The sequence below is a fragment of the Cololabis saira genome, chromosome 5 (assembly GCF_033807715.1).
Source record: "Cololabis saira isolate AMF1-May2022 chromosome 5, fColSai1.1, whole genome shotgun sequence".
Classification (NCBI taxonomy): domain Eukaryota; kingdom Metazoa; phylum Chordata; class Actinopteri; order Beloniformes; family Belonidae; genus Cololabis; species Cololabis saira.
Genome location: NC_084591.1, coordinates 25,498,153 through 25,520,142, shown reverse-complemented (window position 1 = coordinate 25,520,142; position 21,990 = coordinate 25,498,153). Strand labels below are relative to the sequence as shown.

Here is a 21,990-nt window from a genome sequence, read left to right as displayed (position 1 = left end):
CTCGATGGAGTTGTACATCCAATAATTTAGTTGAACTAGTTATTTGTACTGCTTTCCAAACCCCCCGGAGAAATCAATAGTTACGAAGCCCAAGTAATGAATAGCATGTTCTTCAATAGCTATTGCTAGCAAAATTTTACTCTGACAAAAGATACTTATCAAATTCTGTATAGATAAATGGACACTGGAATGTAATTATCACTTGATGTATTATAGTGCTTTTGGACCTTTTTTCCCTCCTGTATGTACATTATAAACTGCAATAGAAAGGGTATACTCAGAACGTTTCTTTCAATTTCTTAAGAACGCAGAAGTAGCAGCACATCTTTGGTTACATAACAAATATTTTCATCCATCCCTGGGAAAGATCTTTAATATTTTAACTCCAAAAATAAAAACATAAGTAAATACATGCCTCAAGCCCTTTAGCTCTATGTCTTGTGATTGAACAGTGACACAAAAATCTAAATTATTACATTTCTACTTTACTCATTTGATTTAAGAGTTACAATTCTGGTATAAGGGAAATCTAAATTCCACTTTGGTGCATAGAAAGAGGAAGAACAAGAAAATCAATAAAAGTGACAGAGCAACACGAAATGCAGACATTGAGGTTTGCGTCATCTAGAGGAAGAGCACATGGATTTTCCATGAAGTTGTGATTCCAACAGTACAGAAACAATTTAGATGGTAAACCTACAACAGAAACCAAAACTATCAGCAGTAAGATGCATGTCCACACACCAGCAAACACATTCCTTGAAATACAAGGTTGGAGTCACAGTGAACCCAGAGACTAAACAAAAAAAAACCTGAAGTAGAGGGAGTGTAGAATCATGTGTGTGTTTTCGCCCGTTGGAATGAAGCAGCTATGACTCAGCAGTAACATTTTTTTGTTTCGTTTTCTTCAGACAAGGTGGGGAGAACTTTCAGTTTCAACCTTCAGAATTACAACAAAAGTAATAATAACTCCAGTACAATCTGTAACGTGAGTCTCATCATGTACTTATCACATTTATTCATACCGCGGTACCTTTACAATTAGCATTTTCCTCCCAGGATATTATCTTCTATCTTTTCCTGAGCCTTATGACAGCGTATGCCACAGCAACAAGGAGCACCAGGGCAGCCCCTCCGTAAAACAACACTGATAGCTCTGCTGCCGGCTCTGGCTTTACGGGGGCCTCTTCAGCTGGGGTTTCCACAGGGGCCACATGGACCTCCTCAGCTGGGGCTTCCCCAGGGGATACAGGGGCCTCCTCAGCCGGGGCTTCCACAGCAGCCACCTGGGCCTCCTCAAGTAGTATTTCCACAGGGGCCTCTTTCGCTGGGACCTCTTCGGGGGCCACTGGGGTCTCCGAGGCTAGAGGTACAGTCACACTGGCATCTTGCTCTGCCACAGCCTCAGCTTTTGGATGTTGAGGCACGGTGATGGGCTCCGACTCATCCTTAGGTTCAGTAACTGGTTCCAGTACGGCTTCAGGCTCTGCTGGTGCTGATGGGATTTCCTTTGTAAGAGCTGGTGGCGTCACCTCAGCAGGCACTGGGGCAGTGGCAGCAGCAGCGGGTTCGGGCTCAGGTTCTGGTTCTACTGCAGGAACAGGCACGGATGCTGCGGGTTCAGCCTCAGCGTGAGTGGGAAGGTCAGTTACTGGGGCGGGGGGAAGCAGCTCTGGTTCCGAGGAGATGAGGGATGGTTCTGCAGACGAGCTCGCAGGCGTATCGATCACTACTGCTTCCTCTAGTGAAAAAAGGGAAACAGGGGGTGTGGAGTCTTCCCTGGTTGACGGAGGAGCCGAAGTTTGGTCCCCAAATTCCGCCCTGAGGTCAGCCAGGTCACTCTCTGTACCTAAAACACTCATCATGCTTTCGTCTATCGCTCCACCTTCTCCCCCCTCGTCCAGAAGCTCGGCCTCCTCACGCTCAACATGGACAATATCGGAGTTTGAGGAGTTGTTTTCACTGCGTTCTTCGGCCAGAGCCACACCTTCATTGCTGTCCAGGCTTTTGATGTCTTCAGGGTCCATTGCACCAACTTGCGCCCAAGACTCGTGACCAGCCAGGGAGACAGGTAAGCTTTCCGTCTGCCAGGAGCTCTGCTCGCTGCCGTCGCCCGTGCAGAGCAGCGATAAGGGAGGGCTGAGGTGCTCAGAATGCTGCTCCCCTGAGAGGATGTAAATGTCGTTGCTGTCTTCAGCAATGGTCACACAGTGCTCTTCCTCTGGCAGTAGGCTGAATATTTGTCCCTGTAGTAGACAGAGGAGAAAAGATATACATTAAAAAGATACATAAATGTGACAAATCAGCAAAGCCAAGCTTTCAGATAAGAGGTTTAAGCAGTAGGTGTGTCACATATTACAAGCTTCTTCATTCTTTATATGGGATATATTTTCACACCAGAAAAGAAAAAAAACTTTAAACTTAAAATTAGTCAAGAGAACTTATTCATTTTGAGATATCAATGGTAATTTAAAAATTCAGAATAAAATACAGTGCAAGGAATTTATAATCGTTTTAGAGTTGTCATGTCTACGGAATAACAATTTAAATATACCGCTACTGCACTGTTTTAAGTTAGCCTTTTTTGCCACCTCGTGATCACCTGCAGATCAGGAATTGTCTTTGGACATTTATGTACCAGGTATATAATCTTTTGGACATTAACACAGAACAGCGGTTGGAGCAAAATATGATCAGGTAAATGTAATAAAACCAAATGGGACATCAAAAAGGTCAAATAAATTTTAAATTCTGGTTTAAATAATTTCATCATTTGGCAAAATTTCAAAAGCATTTATTGTGAGTGACTTAATATACCATTTCCATTTTTATTATTCATGAACATATAGTGATTTAGTGGTGCTGAATCAACAATATGCAGCAACACTGCACAATTATGTCATTTAGCAGAAATATTTAGTGCATTATCAGACCCGAGTTCAGAGCTTAAACTTTTACTTGTCATATAGTGGTATATAAACTTGCATAAAAAAAAAACAGCACACTTTGTCTGATAAATCATCAGTGTTTAAACATGTAGGTTAAGACAGACCCTGATTATTCCTAGCACACTAAAACAAGATCACTTTTTTTTTTCTTTTCTATTAATATCAAAAGCCTGGGCCCCTTGCAGCTTTAATGTAGCGAAGCATCTTAGATGGTCTTTTGAGTTCGTATTCATCATAATTTCTGCTATAATTCATGTTTATTTTGTTGAGATTAATCATGTTTGAAAGTTATGATCAATACAGAAGTTTCTCAACAATGGCTGATTTTATCTATGGAAATCAGCAACAATATGTTTCAGATAAATCCAAGAATTAGTCACAGATAGGAAAGCCCTTTTTAAGTCTGGGGAAAAAGATTATAGCCCTAACGCTTGCGCAAGGCATAATGTCTTGCTTATGCTTTAAAATCTCGGACGGACATCTTTACTATATTTGTAATGGCACATTAACATATCAGCACTTGTGTTTGTTGTTCATATAGCCTTAAGGCAATCATTTATCAAGAGTTACCTTTATTTTATTTTTTATTTTTTTTAAATGAAATAAAGTGTTGGTCACGGATCAAGTTTAATTTTGTCATCAATAAAATTTGAGTTGAGTTGTGGTCGAGTTGGCTGAAAACATTGGGCAATCGCAGGTCATAACTTAGTAGCTTTTTGTTAGTACTTATAAGTCATTTCTGTGTACATACTGCCACCTTTTTAACAGTGTTTTTTTAATATAGTGTATCATCTTCTAAACTGCTGATCCTGAGAGAGCTCTTCACAAGAATTCAAATGTGTCTGGACTGTTGGTTTATGCACAAATAGCAAATGAAAAATTAAAACCTACCCACGCATCAATGATATAGATATATATCTCAAAGCCACAGGACCATGGTGGTGTTTAGTATTGCCTACATCATCATTTTGGGGCTTTTCTCCCTCTTTTTAATAAATAAATAATGACATTGTGAAAAAAGGTGTCTAAAGTTGTATTTCATATTAAGATCAGATTGTTATAAAAAAAAAAAAAAACTAAAAAGGGAGGAGGTGCTCACTTTAGCTCATGACTGTACACGGTAACCAACACATGGCTTTACAGATAATGAGAATTGGGCTTAAGGTTAAGTTAAAATTTGCATGTGCTATATGCAAGGTTTTGAATCCCATTTTTGGAGATCACATCTGACTGACATGCTATCCAGCAGACACGAGACACAGACGTGTTTGTCTAACAGAAAGTGAGTAGGAGTTGCCGTGAGCGACAGACAGAAAGGTTCTGACAGTAAAGATCAATTGCCACTGAGCATACTTATTTGAAAATCCTGATAATGTGTCTTCCTTGACCACACCCTGTAAACCATTATTGATAGTAGTAAAATTAGTTTTGAATAGCATTTAAGCTTTGAAGGTTATTTTCCTCAAGGACACCAAGTATGGTGCATGGCAGCTGTATCCTGGGAGGCAGGAAAGAGATTAAATCTAGCAGAGTTCATTCGTTATCCAACATTCGTATTCTCCATAAGCTGATTTGCATGTAGGAAAGCAGGAGTATTTTACAAAATCCTCCACCCTGTGGATACAGCCTACAAAACAGGCAGGACAGGGTTCTCTTGTGATATAAACCCCACAGCAAACAGTTCTTAAAATGCAATCATTAAACTTACAGTTTCAGTTGCTCACTACTATACCGGTAGTCTTAACTGATTTAAAACCTAAACCAAACAACTTTTTAAGGCACATAAATGGTTGTAATTACATAAAAATGCCTGAAAATCTTTGATTTCTATAGGACAATATAACTTTCGGACAATGCAGTCACACCCATAAGCTAAAAGAGCTCGTAAAAAACAACTTAATATTCAACAATCTACGATGCCAAGCATTTTTAAAGAGTAATTCCCCCTTACAAAAAAAAACAAAGTTACCTCTGATTCCAAGTCTCTGAATTTGCTCATTGTAGATTTGTTGTTTCTCAAATGTTACATGTTTTCCTCAAGCAGTGCGCAAGGTGTGAAAACACTAACCCAAGCGTTGTTCTTACGTCAGGTGCTGCTCTCCACCCTTGCCTTAAGGCAAACTATAAACCTGACTATTTATGTGTATGCACATTCTTGTGGTAGAGCCAAAAGGTGTGCAGCGTAGCCATCTTTGCTTTGCCTTCTCACTCTTTCAGAGTTTACAGTGCATCTTTAAAACAATGCTGTTGAGATATTCAAAGCTAATCCCAGAGACACGGCTGACTTTGGAAAAGCAACAGAAGTAAAATCCTTATTGCACGTACATGTTAAATTAGCAAATCTCATCCTGCACCCTTGAAAATTCCAACCTGGTCTGGATTCTCTACTTATCATTAAAATCTGTAAATGTACATCTGTATGTCTCAAGACGACAAGGTTCAATTTTGGGGATTATTTTGATTAATATGGTGTTCGGTGACTCAGACACTCAACATTTATGAGGATTATGCCATCGCTGTTCCTAATGGTCAGGGTCAAGCTGCAGCTGACTGCACAGACTCAAACATAGTGCTGAGAGCCTTGACAGACTGCACATCAGTAACCAGATGCAACAGCAACGGATATAAATCATAATAAATTAAGTTTAATCGTCATTTTTTTTTAAATGTTGCTTTTTTTAAATAATAATGACAACATTACCGACAGCCTTTGGAAAACCTTTTAAAACAAAAAACATGTTATGAGCAGCTACAAAAATTGCATCAGTAAATGTTGGTTATTGGACAGACAACTAAAATGGTTGTGGTGGTAGCTAAACTCGGGAGTATGGAGGTAGTCAGTGTTTTTGCATCATGGTGGTGTAGGGGAAAGGTTGTTTTTTTTTTCTTCCTTAAGCAAGCGCAGGTAAGTCAAACCCCTAGTGAGGATGTTTAAAGATGTTTTAAATGTTATTTAATGAGCGTCCTTCATCCTGCATAGGCAGTCCTCTCCGGTCAAGTCTTATTCAGTGGCACAGTGGTGCACACATTTCCCCCTGGAGCTGGAGGGTGGGTGCTTACGTAACATGGAGGACACTGTCAGGCTGTACAGGATGCAATGTGACATGTCCTGACAGGCTGCAGGCTGGAGGCCCAACACCACCCCGTTGTTAATATGTCAGCACTGCAGCATCACACTCTCTAAGCAGTGATGTCTATTCCTCACGTAAAACAATGAAACTAAAGAAAACGTTTAACTGCCCTTGAACAGATGCTGCTTTACCTGTCAATTTTACTATCAAGTATGCCGAAGTAAAATACCGTCTTGATTTCCCTATGCTCGCCCAAAGGTCAGATGTGGTTGTCAGAGAGTCCCTTTCAAATCCACCGTTTTATGCAACATAAAATTTTCATCGGCCATTTCAACATGAAATGGCCGATAACACAGCTTTAGCAGTTTTTACTGTCAAAAGGATAGCTGTCCAATACGACCAGGTAACCTCGTATACATATGCTTCGTCACCATGCAGGCCAGTTTTTCCTTTTTCCTCATTTCCCCTGTTGTCCCTCCCTAATCATGCACTCCAATTCTTCCCAGGATGTGCACTGGCTAAAGACAAGGGCTTTTGTTCATGCTAAATGAAGTGTAAGGCATTATTATAGACAGCTAAAAGGGCAAACAATGAACACCAATTAATGAACGCATGAAACAATAGAAAAAGAAAAATATATGATGCTCCATAATTAGTTTTTGTGAGCAATTTGTGCTCTGCCAGTTAATATTTGCTGGACTGATGACTATGCAGGAAAAATTCAGGAAAACATTCAAAGGCTACACTTCAGTGCAGCTGCATAACAACAAAATGGGACTGTAATTCCAGTAGAGGACTTCTTCCACATCTTAGAAAAACCAAGTCGAGGAAAGCCGAGTAGGTACTAATGAAAAAGCGCCATTTGTCACCTTGGTAAGGTCGTTCTTTCATACACACAAAAAGACTAATGAGGTCAGCGTTAGTGAAATTCCAAAGTATAACGTCCTACCTCAATGAGAAGTTTTCAATCCTCTGGTTTACGCCTCAAAGAAGAAAGCTCAAAAGTGTCAGACAGACAGGTGAGTCATGAAGATGGAGTCGAGGTAGAAAGATAGTTTGGGGATGGCGAACGTGCAAGCAGCTGTCATGAGATTTTACTTTGCTCTCACTGGCTACTGCCTGCATCCTTAAACCTGCTCTCATTTATCACTCCTCCCCTCCGTACTCCCTCCCTTCCTATCACAGTCCCTTCATGGACTTTCTCTCGCTCCTCTCCTCTACTGCTGATCATGGCCGAACCCATCATCTGTTCATCTCCTATGACATAACACTGAGCAAAAATGTGGCTCTGTGTTGTGCCAGTGCACTGTGTGCAGATTACAGTGCACGACACCAGGCAGCACATCATGAGGTAATGGCGGCAAAAGCAACGGTTAGCATGTTAGGTCATGTGACTCGTCAGTATGACCTCATTTACAGAGAGACACTGCAGACATGGATGTAGCTACTTCAACGCCGCTGGACGCCGCACACAGATTATAATCTGAGTGATCCGTTATAAATTCTGTGGCTGAGATGCAAAAAAACTGGACTCATTGTCATTTTGTAATCTCAGCAGTAATCTCAACAGGAACAACTCATCAGTAACAGATAAAAGACTGCTCAGTTCCAGATGTAGTTCACACAAGTAGTGTCTTTGTTGAGGAATTAATAAATTAGTTATCATCATAAAATGTGTAAAACAAAAACTTTATAATAAAAATATGTTTCAAAATGTGTTTGTTTGTCAGGAGCTGCACTTGTTTTCTTCTTTAAACTTAGTTATAGCATTAAACCAAAACTTTTTTTTTTTTATTATTATCTGATTTTGCTACACAGACAGGTATCTCAAAGTTGAGAATTGCATTTCAGAATATGATAATCATTTAAAGTGTTGAGAGGTGTTGTAACCCAATGATGCCCTCATCTGGCCATTTGGACATCTATTTCTTAACAATATGTGCTGTTTTGTTAACGAACTTGATCACAACAAAAAAATTGCTCAGCATTTAAGGATTAAGAACTGTGTAACGTAATCTGAATTTTTAAGTGAGACAAATTAATAATAATAATAATAATAATAATAATGAGCTGTTTATAAGATTTTTTATTTAATATCAAAGTTTTCATGCCATTTTAACACAAATGTACTGTGTTGAGAAAAGAGCCACTGAAAATACAGTGCTGATTATTGGTAATTGACTGGCAAGTGCTCTTATACTACTTTGTTCCACTTGATATGATGTAAATCTTTGTAGCATTTGGTCTGCCTTCATACTTTAAAATGAAGAGGGAGTTATGCTGACTGAGGGCCGTACTCTGCATCTCAGTTGTGCTGAGAGACACACCATTTAGGCTGAGTTCATAAAATTGCCGGGTGGCAAACTGTTGAGTAGCCAGCAGTTAACCATCAGGACTTGACCATTAAGTGTGAACAACTCAAAAGTGCTTTTCAACAAGCCACCTACGGTTTCCAACAGATGTGTTAGCAAGTCAAATGCTATCCCGGCAAATCTCAATCAAGGTATAGCCTATTGGAGAGCAAGAAATACAGGAATAGAGTCCCACAGAGGAAGCAGACAGAAGTCCCACACCACAATTTTAGCAAGTAACAACTTTCACCTGATCTCTGTTGACCGGAAAACACATAGTGATCCATTTCTTTACCCATGTTTGACCGCAATGTGATTGAAATATCGTGGTCACTGAGAGGTGGGTATAAATGAATACCGTACTTGTCTGCAGTCCACTATTCCACTGTTGCACTGTAGCATTTTGATGCATGATGTGTTTTGTGTCATTTTACCATTTCACTTTTGTGTTTTGTAATCTTTTATCATTTACCTTTAACTGATGTGTATTTCTTGTAGGTGCATCTAAGCTTGTAACATTTGTACATGGCAACAAATGTAAAAAATGTCCCAAAAAATGTAAAAACTCTGGTTCACTGTATGTTTGATATCCAAATGGAAAAATAAATAAATGAAATTAAAAAATGCATACAAAGTATGATGTAAAGCAATGCTGTAAGGAAAGGTGAGCCAAACTTCTGCACAGTGATGTAAGAGTCAGACAGTGTCATACAGAAAAGGAATACTTCCCATTATTAACATTAACTATTGAATCATAGGGTCTACTTGGTTTTTCCACACACCACTTCTGCATTTTGACTTAGCTTCTTTAATACTGTGAATAATGGCATGTTGTTGAAGTTTTATATCCAAGTTAAACTTACCCATCCTCCTTGCTGCATGATGAAGTCAGCCTCGTCCTCCTCCAAGCAGCGCAGTCCCAGATGTAAGAGAGTTGTCAAAGGCTGGTCTTCACTTTGTAAAGCCTGTAGTAGCACCAAAGGCACAAGCACCTGGTGGTAGAGAGGAAGAGATATTAGCAAGGCTGCAGTGTCACATATTGGATTTTAAAGAACCACTGTGAAAAACTCAATGATTCAAAATTCCTCATTCAAAAAAGCATTTAAATGGTTGAAATTAAAAATCCAAAATGGTAGGTTTTTTTCTCCTTTTGTAATGAGGACATTTACATGATCACTTCTTTTACTAGACTTAATCAGTCGCCAGTAGCATCACAGGCTACAGCTTACTCACCTTGCTCCAGCCTCCCAGAGTGTGTGATGAAAGATCCAGCGCTGTGCTTCTAAATCTCTGGTAGTCCAGAGGTCTAAAACACACAGATGCCATTAAACACTGAATATCTGATTGATTATATATTTATTTATGTAAATACAGCTAGGGCTGGGCGATATATCGAGATTTTAATATATATCGATATATTTTCAAACACGATATGGTACGAGACAATATCGTTTATATCGATTTAAAAAAAAAAAAAATTATTATTATTTTTTTTTTTTACATTTTTTTTTTTTTTATGATTTTGATATAGCTTATTTTGTAACAAATTGACTTGAATGTTTTATTTGAGATTTGCCCAAATGTTTTGTTATTTGCACAACTGTCAACCTCAGTGGAAAAGTCTGCCTGTTACTGTCTACATTGTATTAATCGCACAGTGTATTTTAATTTAATTGTTATGCAGGAAAGGGATATTTGTTTTATTTTATTCAAGAAGCATTTTTATTCTATATATGCAGGCAGTTTATTTGTATTTCATTTGTTTTATACATTTTGATATTGTGCAGACCTCTGTTAATAAAGGTACCTGTGTGACATTTGGCACGAGGCTTTGTATTAAAACTGACTGTTTTTTTAAGGGTTTTCCTCAGAAAAAAATGAAGCTAACAGAGATGCTATGCTATAATGCTTTGGGGGAAACCCCAATTAAGGCACAGAAAAAATATCGAGATATATATCGAGTATCGCCATTTAGCTAGAAAATATCGAGATATGACTTTTGGTCCATATCGCCCAGCCCTAAATACAGCTAGGGATTATAGTCCCCCTGACTACAGAGACATGACGTTTCAAAAATGTTCAAAATAATAAGCATATTTATTAGATGACACTACAAATGCTGTATGACCAAGCCTTTCACAATGACTCCAGAATTGCGAAAGGGATTTGAGTTTGTGGGATATATTGATTAACTACATTGATGAATGTGGCTATAGGCCCTGGATATCCTATCTATCTACTTTCCCAATAAAAGGCAAAAAAAAAAAAAAAAAGTGCCTATACAGTTCAGTTTGTTTACACTTATTGCAATGTCAATACATTCAGAATTCAAATATTCTAATATAATGTCAATAAATGTCTGCAAGCTGACCGCACAATTGTAAAATAATTTTACAACACTGACATTGTCACTCCGTTGTCAAATTCCAATTTTCTAAATATCTCGAAAACAGTAGAAGGAACTTTTCCATATAAAATTTGAATCTTGAATGGAGTATATGGAGGACATTTGGAAAAGTAACAGTAACTGAACTCCTTAAAAACATGCGGAACAACTCCACAATCCATTATGAGAAGTACATTTTTTTCCCCAAGCAAATTCATTATCAACACATTGAACTGAACTTAAATGCTTTGGAAACTCACCCTGTGAGAAGGGTTTGTATGGCTGCTGCCAGCTGCGTGCCAAGCTCTTGGGCTACTTTGTCTCCGACCACAGCAAGGCAGTCTTCAATAGAGTGAGCTGGATTTGTTGGATGGAACACTGGTGATATATGGTGGTCAAAGCCTGTGCTGGCAACGGCTGAAAATGGCACACAACACAGGGAGAACTCAGAAAAGAAGTGCAGTTAATTTATTTTTCACATGCCAAGAAAAACTCACTTTAACATTTAAAGTTCTCTGAATAAGATAAGGTGTCACCCCAAGATTAGCACAAAACCAGATATCGAAAAAGAAATCCTGTGATGAAACCGTACTAATTCGAAAAATCCCAAATATCGAATAAACATTCATTTGCTTCCAGGAGGAGGCGATTCGGTAATTCCTTTATTTGCAAAGTGTAAGTGAAACGCTTTTTGCGCATTTCCATGTCTCTCACAGCGCTGGATGTGATGTAGCCAGTCAATCTAAAGTGATCAAAATCTAGTTTCCAGCCGTCTTAGGTCTCATTAATACGATGTAGTTGTGCTGTAACATTGCTTAATCATGATACATTATATAAGGGCTTTGCCTCTGAGTAATCATTTGAATGATCATCCACTGCCTTCATCATCTACCTATTTTCTCAATAGCGGTAGCAGCAATCGCAATAATTTGTCAAAGACTACAGATGTTTTAGTCCAGTTTCTTCAACTTTGAGATTTTCTTTTTCGCTGTTTTGAAGAGAAGTCTCGCAGGATTAAAACTGAGAGTTACGAGAATTACTCTTATTTGGAAAACCAGCATTCAATAGAAACACCAACCCCTTAAAGTGCTACCTTTATCGAACATTCAGAGATTTGAATTTCTTTTGCGCAAATGTGTAATGGAAATGTGACTAAATATTAAAGCCTTCTAAGAAATAAATAAATAAACTAAAAGGCTTGAGATGTCAGCCCCAAAAAGTCTGAAAATCTCCTATTAATGTTCACATTTCAAGACTGATCCTGATGAAGGGCAACACATGCTATGATTTAGTAGCGACTTAGCGAATTTAGTAGCGATGGTCTCCAAAACCACATTTTTTCAACTAACACAAAGGAAATTAAATATAAAATCTTAAATGGGAGTTGATAACTTGAAATAATCCAAAAGAATAAATAAACAGCGCAAGTTATTTGTGCAATGTATGGTTTGATTTGGAATTTAAGATTCATTTGTGGGAATACATAAACGCCAAACAATTCAAAAAGTTTAAAAAAAAGCAACATGTTTGAAAAAAAAGAAACCTTTTCATCCACAATATCTGAAAAGGAGTAAGTATGCTTATCTAATTCTTCCCCCTTTTCCATTATTCAGCCTTAACCCTTATTTGAAGCCTGTAATACACCAATCCTACATCCAATCCTATGATTATCTAGATATTTGAAAATAAATAGACAAATATAAACCAATAAGTAAATAAACAAATGAACTCTGAAACTCCTGTATCAAAGTCCTTCTTCCTCCCTGCACCTTATGAAACCCAAGTTTTTGCAACACTTTCTGAACTCGGTCGTGCTTTAACTGCACATATACAGGACTGTCTCAGAAAATTAGAATATTGTGATTTTCTGTAATGCAATTACAAAAACAAATGTCATACATTCTGGATTCATTACAAATCAACTGAAATATTGCAAGCGTTTTATTATTATAATATTGCTGATCATGGCTTACAGCTTAAGAAAACTCAAATATCCTATCTCAAAAAATTAGAATAGTCTGGGAATCTTAATCTTAAACTGTAAGTCATAATCAGCAATATAAAAATAATAAAAGGCTTGCAATATTTCAGTTGATTTGTAATGAATCCAGAATGTATGACATTTTTTTATTATTTATTTATTTATTTATTTATTTTTTTTTTTAAATTGCATTACAGAAAATAAAGAACTGTGTCACAATATTTTCTGAGACAGTCCTGTAATGTGCACACTGTTTCATACTCACACCACATATTGAAATAAAATTCGGCTCCGAATATTTGGGTTGTGTGATATCAAAGGCTCACCGACACAGTCAGTAAGCATCTTCAAGTTATTCAAACATAATCTAGTGATGATGTCAGGCCACAAATAGCCTTTGGAACTGGAAACTTGGCCTTAAAATCAAATAACCTGTAAGCGCCCTCATAATATTCCGGCAGCTGTGAGTATGTTTGTTTAAAAGAGGGAGAAAAAAAAAAAAAAAAAGGGTTGTCACACCAAAAAGAGAATGGATGAATAAAGAATATCTCAAAGAAAGTGTAGAGAACTAACACAAAACGACTGTCTTTAAAAAAGTCTTTGTACCATGTGTTTCCTTTCATATATCAAAAGAATGGTATGCAACATTATACAATTGTATTATACAGTATATTGTATACATTCCCATCTGGATTGAAACATCTGCGCAAACCTAAAAAAAGCTCTAACATCCTGTTGATGAAGGAAGTTTGATCCCATTTTGAAGTTGATTTGAAAAAAGCGATTGGAGACCTTTGTTCTACATTTTGTCATAATCGCTCCAGTGGTGCTGATGAAGGAGCCATCGGTGGGTGTTTGCTTGTGACAACTTACTGGCAGAAAGTTCATCTTCCAATTGTCTCAGCTCTTCCTCTATCTGATTTTTTATCATTCTGGTCTTCTCCTTCTCATACTGAACATCTCCTGAAAGAGAAGCATTAAAAATGAGCCAAAACTCAAACACACACTTCAGAAGTTCTACAGCAAATACAGCAGCTCATTTAACAAAACAACTTCTGAGGCCCATCACAGTGTAATGTGTGTTTACATCTCATTTAGACCGTTTTGTAGTTTTTAATTTAATCTTTACAACCGTCGTTAGTCCGTCTGAAGATTGCCTGGTTACCTTGTTTTATGTCTGGTTTCTCTCTCTCTTTTTTGTAAATGAATAGGTAAAAATTAAAGTTTCCCGTAATATGAGAATAAGGACACACTGAATTACACTCAGTTACACTAGCCGTGTAACTGAGAATAGGAAAAAGATTGTCTTGTGTTCTGAATGGCATGCACACTTCAGGTATGAGCTCCACTTGGCTGTAGGTGAGTTATTCCTTCCTCCTTTTTTGTGTAACAAACATATCAGGCTGATGTGTCTGACCAAGAACACTTGGGGATTATGGGAACAATTCTTCCAGGATTTCCTGTACTGGAATGAATGTATAGTGTGAAATGTTATGTTGTCCAAAATTGAAGTTTACAGTGGAAATGAAAACCCTTTCATCCCAACTTCAATAACTTTGGAAAGTTGTTTTAAATAGTTATGATTTACATGCTGACCAAAAACAATTGTGATTGTTTTTTCCCCTCACCCTGGAGCAGCATCAATCATGTCTAAAATAGACATGAATATGGCACATAACTTTTTCCAAAAGCACAGAGCATAAAGAGTTATTTAAAACAGATCATGAAGGTAAAGCTGGACACCTGTAGACTTCAGCACAATTCCAAGCCAGCAATGCCTGCACCCTTAGCATAACACTAAACACAAAGTTTGCCAACAAACAGCTGCGGATACACAAACAGTAACTTTTTCCGCAGAGCAGAGCAATCTTTTCAGCTTTAGGGTAAGTTAACATATACACTTTTTTTTCTCATTTAGTTTTACTCCTCCTTCAAATTACGTTGCTGAGCTCAAACAAGAATAATACAACTATTGCTCCGATCATTGTTGTGCACATACAGGGTCCCAATGTACAAATAGTTTGGAAGTAAATTATTTATAAGATTAAGTCTGCACTGCTGGGGGTGTAATAGCCACACAAGGCTCAGAAAAAAGACAGACTACACAGGTGTGTTACCACTAGCTTTCAAGTTCACACAAAACACATTCTGAGCAGCTATTCAGTTTGGAGAGATCCAGTGGTCATTTGATAAGGAAGGATGATACGGTTACCCATTCACACGTTCAGCTTTAAGAGAATGGTTATTTCCACTGTGATAAACTTCTAGTTCTGATTTGAAAAGCACTTATAAAAAGGGCATATCTGCCTGCAAGTATAGAAAACCATATTACCTTTACACCTTGCTAATTAACATTAGACACTTTTATGATAAATTTAGTTTGTAGTTGTTTTGTTTTTTTTAAGATCAGGAAGGGAAAAAAAGCCCTCATCACTTGTGCATCTCGTGTATGAACACACTGAGAATCAGTGTTGGTTTTTCTAGGCTTGGTGCTGTCTCAGCATTGAGCCAGACAGCTAGCCAGGCAAGTATTTTGCTTTGATCCACTGGTGCGCAAAAAAATCCTACACTGATTACACATGACAGGCTGTCAGAAATTGGACTGGGTCGAGCGGAAAGCTGGGATCAGCCACTCAACTGCCCTTCTCTGCCCATTTGAGGCCTGCAAACAACAATAAAATGGACAGGAAATGCATCAAATTCAAAGGAATGCATTCTGAAACTACCCTCCTCTAAAACTTTTTTTCCTCATAAGAGAGTAATTTACAAGATTTATTGTTCTAAGACTGATTTATTGACTGTAATTGATAAGATTTATTTAGTCATCAACACTGTACAGTCCTTTATTCCTTGCAATGAACTACAGATGGCTTCTAGTTTCACACATACTTTCTCAACCACTGCATAGTTGACATATATTTGCAGAGGGAAAAGTTACAAAAGGGCCATTTGTGATTAAATGCGGTCAAATCCTGTTCACAAATTCACTGATATTTTTGGTTGTATGCTGAGCACAAAGGGGAAAGGATGTTTAAAAAAAACAAACCTTTCAAGCATGAGGTCATAGCATGGGGCTTCGATAAAACCACATAGAAAGGATAGCTCAGTTGGTTGAGCGGACACCGTTTGTAGAGGCTGTAGTCCTTGTGCAGGCAGTGCAGGTTCGAGTCCCAGCCTGTAGCTCTGTACTGCAATGCCCCCCCTACCCATTTCCTGTCTACCTTCTTTCTCAAAAAATGCCACTAGTGCCACAAAAACTTAAAAAACAAATAGAAAGTCTGTTCAGTCTTCAGAATATTATTTGAGGGTTATGAGTCTCAAATGTCATCTATTTACAAGCCCTAGCTACTTTAGAATGGACTCTGTAATCTTCTGAATGCACTTTGCAGAGTGCTATATTCAGCTGGGTAACAGGTGGCTACATGCCTACTCATTCCAGATGCTTGTGTGCATGTGTGCCCTGTGAATGCAGAGACCAAAAGTCGTCCCTCTCACCTTGATCTTTTCTTGCTGTCTGCAATCTATCAACAGGTGGCATCCCCAGGTAGTTTAGAACAATATATTTGGTTTCATAATGGAAACCGTCAGGCACAGTTGCAGTGATGGAGGCACTAGGGGTGGAGCCTGAGGCAGCCATTGATGCAGGAGCGTTAGACTCTCAGGCACATTAATTCTTACAGTCGGAGATGGACGTGTCGCCTGCTGAAAATGACATAGAAAGAGAAAATAGAAAAAGTTTTCACTCAACTATCATTGTAGCCTACAATCTTATGAGTTTCAGACCGGCATTACCAAAAACTTATTAAAAAGAGGGGAGAAATCCATATCTACACTGACTTCCCATAACATCAGCTGTTGCTTAACAGTTAGGGAGATGTTCCTTAAATACGATATAAAACAAATCCAATCCCCTCAATCTCAAAATGTTGCATGGCTTGTGTTTTAACGTATAAATTATCAAGTCATCAAGAGTATTAGGCTAATGTTTTTTAAATTAAAAGGGTAAGTGAATGGGAAAAGAGGAGGAATGAAATATGTGGGTACATCTTGTACCTTTATCATGAAAACAACACGTGGCAGTTATGCAAACTGTTAAATGAGCACATCTGCAGAACAAATGTCCAATGTGAATTTAGATACAGCTATGTAACATTTAGTTTTGAGTCTTTTGTAAGGTTTAAGTGTTTTTATTTCACCCTGGCCCCAGTCCCTGAGATGAGAGGACACCATGTGGACTGAAAGTTACATGAACGTCAAGTCGGCCAAATGAATGCAAGACTTCCGGCTGCAACTGTCAAAGTTAAAAAGCTTGCTTATTTAACAACTCAAAACCAGTTACTAAAATATCCAGCATTCTTAGATATCCTACAATATATTCAAAAGCTAGTTTGAGCAAACGTTTTCATACAATGTCAACATGCATTCAACAGTCCCGCTCGTTGCAGGGACGAGCCTCACATGCAGCCATGCAGGTTTAGCTGCATTAACGCCCCGCTGTTATGAAAGCACTCAACTTCATTACAACTCCGTATAGGCTCGGAAATGTCTGTTTCTTACCGACCTTGTCCAAACAGGTGCTGACAATCGACAAGCTGGAGGGAATGATGGGCCCCGGTGTGCAGCAGCGGCGGCTGGAGAGAGCAGAGCACCGCTGGCGTGCAGCAGCAGCAGTAACGCAGTGAGCTCCGCGGGGACGACAAGTCAGCAAACACCCGCCAACGGACTTCCGCAAGTCCCTTCAAAATAAAGCCTGAATTATGGTTCCGCCTTAAATCGACGGCGTAGCCTACGGCGTAGGGTACGGCGTAGCCTACGGGACCCTACGCCGTAGGCACTGCGTTTGTGTAACGCGGACCATAAATCAGCCTTTAAGCGTATTCTAGCAACTGTTCTTGCTCGTTAAGCGCGCCTCTTCTACAGGAAATTGGAGATTTCAATTTAACACATTTTCACGTGATTTTTCAAGGCGACGCCCTTGGCGTTTTAAATTGACCGTGAAGTTACAGTGGGTGCTTTTTTATTGAGCTGAGAGTGTTAAAATTTGTAATTTAGTTGTAATTTATTTATTTATTTCAAAAATAGGGACTACTGAAGAGTCATGTAGGAGAAAACAATATTTGGGAGGAGAAGATTTTTTTTTATTGTGCACTTCGATAAAAAAAGTCGAAATGTCGAGAAAAAAATTTAAATGCCGAGAAAAAAAGTCGAAATCTCGAGATTAATGTTGAAGTACAATTTCAAGAATAAAGTCAAAATTTCGCCTTTTTTCTCATCATTTCAACTTTATTCACTAAATTCTGACTTTTTTTCTCGACATTTCGACTTTTTTCTCAAAGTTTCATAATGAAAAAAATCTTCCTCCTCTAAAATATTATTTTTATTTTTCTCCTGCCTGGCCCTAATACTCTTCCGTACAGGGACAGTGCACAATAAGACATTCATCTTTTACAAGAGAATATGCATTGTGCCAGGTTATAGCAACTTGCTATTTTCCACCTGTAGTCCCTGGGCAGGTTGATGGAAAAGGACATAAAAATTTGTCTAGAAAAAGAAAAAATAAGTAAAAGAAAAAATAAGTAAAAGAGCAGAACAAAGCTAAAAGACCATAGATAAAATAGATAAATAAAACATGGAAGCAGATTCAACAGAGCATGGGTTCTGTCTGATGTTGGCACCTAAGATTTAAAGCTAGGCTGCCCCCCCAACACACACACACACACAACACACTTCATAAATGTACACACACTTGTCTTGACAGTAAGCAACGCTTGGCCAGATGTGAGAAGGTGTGGGGACTTGTACATGAAATAATGTCGGTTGGCAGAGTATTCCATTGAGTCATTACAACATGAGAATGATGACTTCCCAGATGCAGTTTACGTTGGGGTCCACCACACTCACCCCTGGTAACAGATCTCGTTGTTCGTGTTGACTTCTCAGAGCAGAGTAACACATTTTCTCAAGGGGGGGAGCTGCAGCATTATGGATCATTTTAAAAAGTAAGTAGACATTTGAGTGCTTTATCAGATTTTCAAAGTTTAAAATGTCATATTTATTGAGTATATGACAGTGATGGTAGCAATGTGGTTTTTTATCATGAATTTTTAGGGCACATTTGTATAATGATTCAAGTGGTTTTTGAACTGTTTTATTTGACTGAGACCAGCTTGTAATACAATATAAAAAATGTGGTATAATCATAGCATTCAGATACATACTGGAGGCCTCAACTGTGAGTGAATTCCTTATGTATCTGAAATTAGCAAGATTACATTTTTGCAGTATGAGTTTTATAAAACTCATACAGGAAACAGATAAAACATCAAAATATCGTTGCAAAAAAAACTGTTTGCTGCTGCAGGTGCAATTTTTTTTGATGCTAAAATTAAATAATCTTTGTTTTATGGAATATTTGTTGATTGGGATGTAAAACATCATCTCTAATACTCAAATAAAAACGGTGATAGAGTTCGTACTCAACACAATGATATTTTTCCAACAATATATTTATTTATTTGAAAACATAATAGTACATACATACATACTGTATAACCCATGGGACTCAAAACACCTGCCCCAAACCGTGCAGAACCCATGTCCTCAAGTCACAACCAAGGTGTAACAACAAAACAGCACAAATAATAAATAAAAATCACTAACGAAAGACAGGAATTTCAATACGTAATAAAATAATTATACATTGCTTGAGTAAGTGAAATATACAAAAATAAAATAGTTAATAAAATAAAATAAAAAATGGGGGGAGTAGAAACAAAACAAATCATACACTTTTCATACAAGTTTGCACTGCACATATAATAATAATAATAATAATAATAATAATAATAATAATAATAATAAATTTTATTTTTAAAGCACTTTTCATAAAATAAAGTGCTACAAACACAAAATAAACCAAAAGGAATAAAATCAGGACACAAAAAAACAGAATTAAAAGCATAAAAGCACAGAGACCATAAAAACATCTATAAAAGACCAGGGAAAGACTTCCTGAACAGAAAACTCTTCAGCCCCTTTTTAAAAGTGTCCACAGACTGGGGTGGACGTAGCTGTTCAGGGAGGCAGTTCCAGATGTGGAGGGCAGCAGAGCAGAAGGCTCCGTCTCCCATGGAGTCGTGTGCGGGGCTGACAGACGAGGTTGGTGTTTTGTGAGCGGAGGTTACGGGTGGATGAGTGAGGGGTCATTGAGGTCTTTGAGGTATTGAGGGGCATTGCTGTAGATGCAGAGGTGGGCGATGAGGGCAATCTTGTATTGGATTCTTTAGCTTATGGGAAGCCAGTGTAGGTTCTGAAGAATAGGGGTGATACAGTGCCTTGCGAAAGTATTTGGCCCCCTTGAACTTTGTGACCTTTTGCCACATTTCAGGCTTCAAACAAAGATATAAAACTGTAATTTTTTGTGAAGAACCAGCAATTGGGACACAATCATGTCAACAATCAAGTGGAACGAAATTTATTGGATATTTCAAACTTTTTAAACAAATAAAAAACGGAAAAATTGGGCGTGCAAAATTATTCAGCCCACTTAAGTTCATACTTTGTAGCGCCACCTTTTGCTGCGATTATTACAGCTGTAAGTCGTTTGGGGTTTGTCTATCAGTTTTGAACATCGAGACTGAAATTTTTGCCCATTCCTCCTTGCAAAACAGCTTAAGCTCAGTGAGGTTGGATGGAGAGCGTTTGTGAACAGCAGTTTTCAGTTCTTTCCACAAATTCTCCATTGGATTCAGGTCTGGACTTTGACTTGGCCATTCTAACACCTGGATATGTTTTTTTGTGAACCATTCCATTGTAGATTTTGCTTTATGTTTTGGATCATTGTCTTGTTGGAAGACAAATCTCCGTCCCAATCTCAGGTCTTTTGCTCCATCAGGTTTTCTTCCAGAGTGGTCCTGTATTTGGCTCCATCCATCTTCCCATCCATTTTAACCATCTTCCCTGTCCCTGCTCAAGAAAAGCAGGCCCGAACCATGATGCTGCCACCACCATGTTTGACAGTGGGGATGGTGTGTTGAGGGGGATGAGCTGTGTTGCTTTTATGCCAAACATAACGTCTTGCATTGTTGTCAAAAAGTTGGATTTTGGTTTCATCTGACCAGAGCACCTTCTTCCACATGTTTGGTGTCTCTCAGGTGGCTTGTGGCAAACTTTAAACCACACTTTATATGGATATCTTTAAGAAATGGCTTTCTTCTTGCCACTCTTCCATAAAGGCCAGAATTGTGCAGTATACGACTGCTTGTTGTCATATGGACAGAGTCTCCCACCTCAGCTGTAGGTGACCTCTGACCTCTGCAGTTCATCCAGAGTGATCATGGGCCTCTTGGCTGCATCTGTGATCAGTCTTCTCCTTGTATGAGCTGAAAGTGTAGAGGGACGGCCAGGTCTTGGTAGATTTGCAGTGGTCTGATACTCCTTCCATTTCAATATTATCGCTTGCACAGTGCTCCTTGGGATGTTTAAAGCTTGGGAAATCTTTTTGTATCCAAATCCAACTTTAAACGTCTCCACAACAGTATCTGGGACCTGCCTGGTGTGTTCCTTGTTCTTCATGATGCTCTCTGTGCTTTAAACAGACCTCTGAGACTATCACAGTGCAGGTGCATTTATACGGAGACGTGATTACACACAGGTGGATTCCATTTATCATCATTAGTCATTTAGGTCAACACTGGATCATTCAGAGATCCTCACTGAACTTCTGGACAGAGTTTGCTGCACTGAAAGTAAAGGGGCTGAATAGATTTGCACGCCCACCTTTTCAGTTTTTTATTTGTTAAGAAAGTTTGAAATATCCAATACATTTCGTTCCAATTCATGATTGTGTCCCACTTGTTGTTGATTCTTCACAAAAAATTGCAGTTTTATATATTTATGTTTGAAGCCTGAAATGTGGCAAAATGTCACAAAGTTCAAGGGGACCAAATACTTTCGCAAGGCACTGTATGTTCATATTTGCGAGTTTTCATCAGCGTTCGGGCAGCACAGTTCTGAATGAATTGAAGTTTCAGGAGGTGTTTGTTGGGGATACCGATGAGGAGGCTGTTACAGTAGTCGAGCCTGGAGGAGACTAGGGCGTGGACGGGTTTTTCTGCATCGGAGGAAGTGAGGAAGGGGCGGAGTTTGGATATGTTCTTTATATGGAAAAAGCAAGTTTTGTACAGATGTTTGATGTGGTTTACAAAGGTAAGTTGTGGGTCCAGCTTCACACCGAGGTTGGTAACAGAGGTAG

General features: G+C 38.4%; 1 protein-coding gene across 3 annotated transcripts; it reads right to left on the bottom strand.

Annotated features, from left to right (window-relative positions):
* Nucleotides 1-355: 355 nt before the first annotated feature.
* On the bottom strand, nt 356-17,423 carry bcl2l13 (BCL2 like 13). Of its 3 annotated transcripts, none has more exons than XM_061721342.1 (7): nt 17,295-17,423; nt 16,233-16,439; nt 13,611-13,700; nt 11,017-11,173; nt 9,604-9,676; nt 9,234-9,362; nt 356-2,246 (listed from the first exon to the last, which is right to left on the bottom strand). In XM_061721342.1, the coding sequence occupies exons 2-7, from the start codon at nt 16,372-16,374 to the stop codon at nt 1,071-1,073; spliced, it is 1,767 nt and encodes a 588-aa protein (XP_061577326.1). In that variant the 5' UTR covers nt 16,375-16,439; nt 17,295-17,423; the 3' UTR covers nt 356-1,070. The 3 variants fall into 3 exon arrangements, with proteins under 3 accessions (XP_061577326.1, XP_061577323.1, XP_061577325.1); XM_061721339.1 differs by having other exon boundaries at nt 17,299-17,423; XM_061721341.1 differs by having other exon boundaries at nt 16,233-16,436; nt 17,299-17,423.
* Between the last annotated feature and the right edge of the window lie 4,567 nt (nt 17,424-21,990).